At 51.1% G+C, this 9346-nt stretch overlaps 1 protein-coding gene across 9 annotated transcripts in view; it reads right to left on the bottom strand.

The window, feature by feature from the left end:
- Positions 1-1961: 1961 nt before the first annotated feature.
- The window catches only part of RGS6 (regulator of G protein signaling 6), a gene marked incomplete at both ends in the record, with an annotated part of 422024 nt that continues 414639 nt past the window's right edge, over positions 1962-9346 (bottom strand). For 5 of the 9 annotated variants that reach the window (XM_084240517.1, XM_084240519.1, XM_084240521.1 and 2 more), the window contains one exon: positions 2078-2128. In XM_084240517.1, the coding sequence (XP_084096643.1) occupies positions 2078-2128 (51 nt within the window). Of the gene's footprint in view, positions 2129-9346 lie in introns of all 9 variants that reach the window. The other 4 variants (XM_084240513.1, XM_084240516.1, XM_084240518.1 and 1 more) reach the window with 1 other exon arrangement.

Here is a 9346-nt window from a genome sequence, read left to right as displayed (position 1 = left end):
AACCTGGGGCTCCTAGGCAAGGCGAGCTTCTTGTGGGCAAAGAACTTGGACTGCAACTTGGTTCTGAGACAAGAAGTCTGGGTGAAAGTGCAAGGGGATTGAAAAAAAAACAACAAAGGGTAGAATCAGGAGCGGAGGAGTCAACAGACCCTGCAATGCGGGACAGGGCTTCCTTTCTCTCACTGACTCATCATCTAGTTCCTGGTGTCTGCCAAGTGCCGGGCTGTGTGAGGTCGTGTGGACCGAGGGTGTGGGAGTCTCCAACAAGAATCCGAGTCTGTATTGCCACTTTTGGAGTTCCTCTGAGGACTCAACATATGTCATCTCTCTAATTTCCTCTGCACCTCACTGAGAGAGCAACTACTGCCCATGGGGGAGGCTGAGGGTGGTGGTCAAGAAACCACGTGGGGTGACGCTAATTGGGCCTGGTAACGCCCATGGTGGCTCCCCCGGGAGTCAGGGAAGGCTGGTGCCATGGGGACAGACCTCTCCTGAAGCAGATGGGTGGCAGGGAGTGGAGGTGGGGGATGGAGGCGGTCTCAGGGGAACACCTAGCAGGCAGGGTCTGCAAACAAGCTTATGAGCCTTTGGTCACCAGCTGGGGAATTTGCCTGCGTGAGTAAAGAAAGGCCAGTGATCACATTTGGGCTTCTCTCTTGTCTGTTTATGTACTCCCAAGGGATATTTTCCACCTATGGCCAAAAATAGACCCAAGGAGGAGTCACAGCAGATGGGGGAGTGAGCGTCTGAATTCAAAAACATGTCACTTAATACCGCTCTGTCCAAAGGCTCCTGGGAGTCACAAGGACAGTGACGATGAGAAGAGTAATAGCTACCATTTGCTAAGCACCAACTACACGTCAGGCACCTGACTTGGTGCTTCACATATATTACCTCACAGCCGGTTTGGCGGAGAGCCATTTTGACACACACACGCAGGGAATACAAGTGGGTCTTTGTAGATTGTTCTCAGAGTCTGCTTTCCTCCTCGATTCCCAGCACTGCTGGGTGGGATGCCTCCACTGGGCTGCCAGAGAACCATTTGGCCCGGCTGGTCTCTCCATAGCAGATTCTGCCTCAGCTCCCAACATGAAGATAGGCCATGCCCGCCAGGAAGGTGTGGGGCTGCCAGCCCTGCCACCCAGCCTCCCCTCGGCCGGGAGCCCTCCCAGCTTCCACCCGGGGCTGCGGAGTGGAATGGCCCCCAAGTTCATGGCCATGTTTATTTTGAGTAAAACATGAGGGAACAAACCAAGGAGCAGGGACACAAACAGGATAATTTACGAAATAATAAAATTTTAAAAGGTGGTCATCAGAACCCCCATGGCTGTGAAACAGCAAGCTCTTTCATCCACACCGGTGTTTCCTCTGGTGTTGGACCCTTGAGAGATTTGACAGGACCACAGGGCAGCCACCATGCCCGCCGAGACCTCTTCGAGAGCTGGCCTCAAAGGAGGCTGGAAGGACTTGAGAGGAAGCCATCCACGAGGCCTCTCAGGGCCAACGACACGGTGGGACATGAGGGTGACGTTTGGCGCCAAGCCATTACGTGGGGCGTCCACAGAGATGGGAGGAGGCAGGAGGTGCTCAGGACACAGTGGCTGCAACTAAGGTGGGTGCACCAGAGAGGCCGTGGGGAGGGGGCTTAATACTGGGTGTGCTCAGGGCCAGATGGTCCCTCTTGAGTTTGCTGGAAGGCATGATCCCCCCGAAGGGGGAGGAGCGATGATAATAAGAATAGAATCTCGAGTGATTGTCACACCAGGAGCTCCGAGCATCCTCCTCTGAATGGGTTAGGGACAAGGACCTCTCAGAGACCGGGGTGTCGGAGCACAACTGTACAAGGAAGTGAGGGTTGTAAACAGGGGCCTCAAGCGGCCCGACCCCAGGCCTTGTGGACACTTTCTGGTCTCCCCGTTCTGTTTGCCCACCGTGTCTCCCACCAATGCCCTTTATTGCCATCACTCTTTTTCTTTCACAGTGACCAAATCTCCCCGTAGGGAAACTCTGTCTGCAGAGGTGGAACGCCGCCGCCTGCCCGCGAGGTCCTCGGGCCCGGGCCCTGGGCTGGGGACCGTCAGGAGGACTGCATCAGGCCGGTGAGGCGCTTGCCCGCCAGCGACTTTCCCTGCAGAGACAGGCGACAGAGAGGCACACACAAGTGCATGCACACACACACACAAACACACACACACACAGGGACAGAGACAGAGAGCCAGATAAGTGAATTAATTGTTGCATCAGCCACAAAGGCCAAACGACCTAGCTAACTGGCCCACATGACTGATGGGTTTGGGAGCCTTAACAGCAAAGCGTCAGGGCGATCAGACTTGGGGGGCTGGTCAGGGAGCCAGGCTGTGTGGTGACTCTTCTTGGGGTGAGGAAATTTTACTTACCCCAAACCAGACAGCCTCTCAATGTTTGTGGATTGCCCTGAACTTGATTCAAGCGAGGAAGAATAATATGGTTTGGGAAATAATAAGACCAGGAGGGTGGACTGACTCAAATAGATGATGGCTAAAGATCTGGGTGATTAGAAAAGAACTAACTAGGCTTAAGAATGCCAAAAGAACTAACTAGGCTTGAAATGCAGGACAAAGTTCTCCTCGGGACAGAAACACAGGCTTTAAGTGTTCTTGATGTCTGGTCTGGGACAGGTGAAAGTATGGGGGAATTTACTGAGCCCTGGAGCCTGGGCTAGTGACCAGGTGCCACCACAGGACCCAGGGCAGTACACACCTATCATCTCCTGCTTTCCTGGCTCCCATCCACAGCACCCAGCTAAGGCTGTGACTCTATCAGGAAGCCTACCCACCTTTCACACCCAACCTCTAAAGTAGTTCTTTCCGAAAACTAAAAATAATGTACCAGACTGTGAGGCCTGGTGCGTGAGGCACAGAGGTCCTGAGAGAGACCAACTGCTCCCATGCCCAGGAGGAGCTGGCTGAGGAGCCTCTGACATGATACCGGGTGCCCAGGAAGAGATGAAGAGGATGAGCAGCTTATTTCCTTTCACATAATCTGTGCCTGCTCCCTGCTCACCCACTTCAGAAATCCATAGCACCAGACAGGGGCCTGGGAGTGTGGCTGGACCCGAGCAGATTGATCACCGTGTCTGAGGAAACAGTCAAAGCCCATCCTGATATTGACAGCAGGTCAGAGACACCATCACCATCTGCAAAGGGCACCACGTGATTTGAGGTCTGCATGGGCGGCCTGGGTAGTGTGGGATTGCAAGAGCCAGCAATTGCTCATGTTCATTTTCAAGTGGGGTATGAGGGCTCATCATGTTTACCGGACTTGGCTTCGTGGGAGCTGGATGTAATTAAAAAAAATTGATCCCTTTCGTAAGCCTGTGAAGTACGCAGTAAACCTGCTGATTGATGAATTGATGGATAATGGCTATAACTAATAGACAAACAACAGGGCTGTGAGCTTGCTGGATGCAGGACAATGTGTCATCTGGCTTAGCTCTCAATGGAGGGACGGGACCAGCTTGACTTTGAGAATTCCAGTGGCAAGGGTGGGAGCATGTCCAGAAATGGAATTGCATTCAGGAGCTCTTGGAAAGTCTGCATCTACCTCTCCTTGTTCTTTCCACCCTCTCCTTTCATTCCCAATTTCACTAGTGAGACAAAACATTTTTTTCTTCCCTGTCTTACAAAAACATACACATGTGCACACAAAATCTCCCCATCAGCAACCTTTTCTGAATCTTCAATTACACTAAACTTAGCCTGCAGCAGGACACCTCTCTACAAGGCTCAGGATTTTGTAATCAGATTTTTCTTCTTTTTTTTTCAATCCAATAGGGTTGCAATGCCAGTCTTTGCAAATCACTGAAACCAGGATGGCTGTAGCTGCATGTAGAGAAGCCTAGGCATGACCATCGCCGGTGGCCAGCAGATACTGACCTTCAAAGACGCCCTCATTTGGAGCTTCAGGCACATTCACAGCCATCACTCCCTGGAATGCCTTTTCTTAGATGGCACCTGGGCATTTGTCACCTGGCTGGTTTACCTGGGAACTGCACCTTTGGGTGCAGGCCTGCAGGCTGGATGCCTGGGGGTGGTGGTGGTGGTGGTGGTGGTGGTGGTGTATGAGGTCTCTGGGGAGCTGTGGAGTGGATGTGACTAGGGACCTCCTAGCTGGAGAACTCTAACACCCCTCCCCGTTCCCCGTACCCATGGCCATACCTGCTCAAGGACACGCTTTGCACTTGGGTGCCGCTTATTGCTGCACACAAATATGAACTACCCTCTCTCCTTCCATCTCTGTGCCACCAGGGCCAGAAATTACATATTGGGTACCCAAATAGATAGGCTCCGGGTTTGCCACACATGGCATTTGGGGCTCTGATGTAGCTAGCGATATGAGAAAAGAAATCACCCGGCTTCTGAGTAACACTCCGCTGCCAGTGGGGATGTTAAAAACCCAGAGACAAAGAAGGTGAGGTTTACCAGGCATCCAAGCCCTCATTACAGCTCCACTCTCATTAGTGAGGTCACTTTGGCTGGAGAGGGGGCCATGGGTTGAGGGAGGTTGGAGTGTCTATTTCTGGAGGATTGTGTGTCTGTCTATTAGCTTTGGGGGAATTTGGCCTTGAGGGGACCCACCCTCCACCCCTCCCGGGTCTGTAGAATGGGCTAGGCTGGGCTCAGAGGTGCTAATTAATCTCTTCCTGTCTAAATCCTGGAGCTCAGCCTCATAGCTCTGATTCCAGGACCTGTGACCAGCCAAATACCTGCCCCTTCCCTCCCCCTAGTTGTTTTCAATTCTCACAACTTGGGGGTGGGGGGTGCAGCTGACACAGAAGACACCCTGACATTGTTCCCAACCTCTCAGCGAACCAGGTGGTGCTCCTTCACATTTTTGTCTCTCTCTCCCCGTTCCTGCACTCACGCATTACCAAATGCCAGTCCTGCTGCTCAAGGAGGTTATGCGGGTTCAGGTTGGCTCGGGAGGCGGCTCAGCCCAACTTGCAATCTGTCCGCGCTACACGGTGACCTCCCGGGTGAGGATGGAAGCAGTTATTCATGCAGGATGCAGGCATGGCGAGATGCCTGGCCTCCGGCTTTGGGGAAGAAATCCTGCAATCACACTGGCTCAGCAGCTGACACCTCTGAAGAGCTGAGGCTCCGGTAGTTTTCAGGGATCAAAGTGAAATCTGACAGCAGAAGCTACCTGTGTTCAGTCAGAGATGAGCTGTCCCAAGTCTAGGTGCGGGGGCTGGCTGGGAGCTACCTGCTCTGCCCCAGAGAACTCCCCCCCCCCCCGCCCCCACCCCCTGGGGCTCTATCCTCTCTCTCTCTCTCTCTCTCTCTCTCTCTCTTTCTCTCTCTCCTTTTCACCCCACCCCACTCCACCAGGCTTCCAGTTTGAATGATTCTGAAGGAATGGGGAGTGGTAATTCTGTCTCTGCCTGGCATGTTGCATAGTTACAGGGGAAGCAGTTTTTTTCAGACTGTGAATGTGCGATGTTCCTTAGTGCCGGTCAGTTGGGAACCGGTCACTGTGCCAGGAAACTGCAGCCAAGCTCAGCCTGAGGCTTTGGCGTAGCTGAGCGAAGCAGCCGAAGGTGGTTGAAAAGGCTATTAGCAGGCAGCCTTTGTCCGAGTGAAAAAATATGCAGTGATTAAAAACTGAGCTGCAGAAGGTATGTTCCAGAGATACCAAAGCTTTGCACACAGACAACATACTTTTTTCACCTTTGAAATATTTGGCAAAGTTTAATCCAATAGAATTAGGGATCCTTCAATTTCATGGACCATGAGCTCAGTGCTGGGCTCACAAACACCCACACATCCAATTTCCGCCCTCCATCCTAACTAGTCATTTCAACTCTGTGGCCATCTTGATAGCGAGAAACCTGGAAGAAGGTGGTCATGGAATCCTTTGTTTCCAAAAGGAAAGGCACAAAAGGAATAGCTCCCTTTTGTGTGGCGCTTGAAGAAGGATCAACATGCTGCTTGACATGCTGTGGCTCTGTGCACTGCACTTCCAGATATTAATCAACAAAGCATGCACGGTTGGGTTGCCAAGAGCTCTCGCCACTTACTTACCTGGGAGACTGATGCTAAAGTCATTGGCTGGGAGAAGGGCTGTGGCTCAGAGAGTCGCCCCCCGGGGTTAAAGGGCATATTGGGGCAGCAAGGAGCCAACCAAACACTAGGGGTTCAGAAGGGCCCTTTTCAATGTGACAGGAGGCCAGGACGCGGAGCTGCTGGTGAGATTCTCTTGCTGACTTGCCCAGATGGTCTAAGACCAAACTTTTAGATCTCAGGTGCAGCAAGTCAAAATCCAGGCTACTTACAGGGATAGAAATCGACTGTTGTCCACAGGGGAAAAGGATGAGATTAGAAAGGGGCATAAGGATATTTTTAGGGTGATGGGCATAGGTTACAGGGGTGCCTGCATTTGTCAAATACATTGAACCACACAATCTAGATCTGTTCATTTTGCCGTATGTAATTAAACCGCAAAAGGGAGAAAAAAGATTAGAAAAAAAAAATCTCAGTTATCATATCTCTGCTTTGAAATTTCCCACTTCTTGCTCTTTTTCAGTTGCTGGGATATCTTTGCTTTCAGGCTAAATTCAATGCTTCCCCCTTCAGTATAGGAGCAAGCCAGGTTTCTCTGCTGGGGGAACTAGAACTTGCAATAGAACTAATTTGGAAACACTATTTCTAGTCTCCATTGATCCACACAGATTGCCTGGTTGTAACACACGGGCATTTTTCAAACTTGATAATGAAAAATGGTCTTTGGCTGAACTGGCCTGCCAAGTGACCCAGCAGGTGCAAAGTAGGAGGTGCCAGGGACGAACTATCCTCTCAAGGAGACTGGGGGTCACCTCTGAGTAGATGATGCTCAAGTTCATAAATGATGACTGTGTGGGGAAACCACAGGCTTCAGGGGACTTGCTAAGGAGGGTTAAGAGCCAGGTGTAGAGGTAAGGCTCTGGCTTGGGTTTGCTGAGTGAAGGAGCTGCCTAACTTCACCAGGCAACTTCTCTGGAGATTAGGGTCCCTGGTACCCCTTCTCCATGAAGCAAAACAAAAGGAGTAATTTTAAAAGGGGGCACAAGCAACTCAGTGTCCTCTCTTTTCTTTGGGGAGAGAGTGTCATTTGCTTGGGATTGTTTAGGGGTCTGAGATACTCTGGCAGGAGGTGGTAGGGAAATTCATATTAAATATAGAATAGTTTCAAAAAACTTTTCAACTCTCCCTCTCTCATTGCTTCTATTCAACTTTGTGAAGCGAGGCAGGACAGATGAAATGGGAAAATCAGGTTATGGGGTAGCCAAAGATGACCTACTGCTGGAGGGGCAGGCCACAGGGCTCTGGGGGATGGGAGGACACGTGTGCCTTGCCGGCTCCAGCTGCAGGGCAGGAGCCCTTCCTGGGGTGTGTATTACTCCTGCCAAGCTTTCTGATCTCTCTCAGGTGCTATGGGGCATTTTATTTAGTTTTAAAATATTCTCTTTATCCAACTTTTAAAACAAGACCTAGCACAAACCTAAAAAACACCCAAATGCAAAAATCAAAAGAGAAATCTGAATTTATAAAAAAATTCATGGGCTGAAGAACTAACATACATTCAGCTACACTATTTATAAAGGAAGGAATATGAGCAAAATAAAAATAAGTATTCTTTTGGAGAAGCCCACTGCCTTTTGGACAGTGGTGTAATGAGCAGGTTTTGGGGGGGGGGGCTGTAAATGCAGTCTATACACATTAGCAGCAGCCTCATCTTCTGAAAGTAACTCCCACAAAATGTCAGTGGCACCATCGCCAAGTTCAGACACCTCACTCTGGCCTCCGTTGCAAAGGACCAGTGCTACTTCTCTTATTCTAAATAGAAAATTTAGAAAGGGCAGGTCACCAGTCCTCCTACCTGAATTAAGGGTGACCTCCTGATGTCCCAGTGATTTTCTCTTTTAATTCCTTATTCCTGCCCCATGGGGTGACATCAACATCTCCGTACGTCCCCTGTCAAATCTCTAGACCTTGCTGCTGGTGGGGTGGGGACAGTGCCAGTACCATGTGCCAGGGATACTTCCTAGTGGCCACCGGAAGGCCACAGAGAGTCCCGAAGCGCACTAAGCTTTCTCCAGCATTGGCGCTCATTTCTACATCAGCCCTGCCAGTTTGATATTACTTTAACCCCCTCTGAACAGCTGAGGAATCAGGCTCAAATCAAGACCAAGGACTTGCCTGGAAGCATACAGTGCACCGTGGCAGAGCCAAGGGGGTTGGCCATCAGGACACTTGCACCTCCTGCTTTGTATGTGACCATTACACTCGAGGAAAGAGGCAGGTGGGGATGAAGGGCTCCTCCATGCCCCGCAATGTCCGCACCAGGAGACCCTTTGTGCAGCACACAGTGAATTTTCTCAGCCTAGTTCTTGGGCACACTTAAGACCAGCTCAGGCATTTCTACTCTGCCTTCATTGCCTCTCCTCCATCACATTGGGATTCCTGAGAGAGGATGGTACCACCTTCTGACTGGCAAGCCTGGCAAAGTGAACCTCTACCTACTATGGCAAGTGGGGTGCAGGTCACCATTGATCGGTGCATGTGGATTTCAAGTGGCTGCTGGGCAGGCAGGTGAAGCCACCATTTCTGTTTGTGGTCCTGTGTTATTGGTGCTGACGCCTCTGGGATCTCCATAGCAACCATCTCAGGGAGGAGAGAAACAGGTGTGATGTTTACCTTCCTAAGGGGGAGCCAGCAGAGCTGCCTTACTTCAACTAGATTCAACTCCAATTAGAACCAAATGTGCAAGTTTGGGTGTCCCAGCCAGGCTGGGAAGCCCTCGTGGGGCGTATTCCTCACGCCTCTTCACAACAATCAACCTTTGCCTGCTAGTTTTGGTGGGTGGTAGGAGACCTTCCTCCCTGGCTCCCCCAGGCAAAGTGTGGGGACAAATCTGAAACCTGGCAGGCATGCCGGGAATGACAAGGGCTCAGCAGCTGTGCCCTATGCTGGTGGCAGAATGCCCAGGCTCCCCAGCCTCCGTTCCAAGTTGTGCATTTTCACTTTCCCTGCATTCTTTCTCCTCATGCAGGGGAAATGCCCCCCTTTCACAGCCGGATCTCTTTTCTTTCCTCCAATTCTGAGTGAGCAGTCCCCGGCTCTCTCTATGCTCAGCTTGCAGGAAGTTCTTGGTGGACTCTGGAATGGCTGCAGGCGGGCATTCGGCTGTAAAGGCCCTCAGGAGCACACCATCCACTAGCCCATACAATCAAACAACGCCTGTCTCCTCTCTTTTTCTTCCTCCTCCCGCAATGTACTCTGGCCTCTCAGTCATGGTCCACTTCAAATTAGGCAAAGGGCAAAAGATT

The sequence above is a fragment of the Talpa europaea genome (assembly GCF_964194135.1).
Source record: "Talpa europaea genome assembly, chromosome: 8".
Taxonomy (NCBI): Eukaryota; Metazoa; Chordata; class Mammalia; order Eulipotyphla; family Talpidae; genus Talpa; species Talpa europaea.
This window is presented reverse-complemented; position numbering and strand designations above follow the sequence as displayed.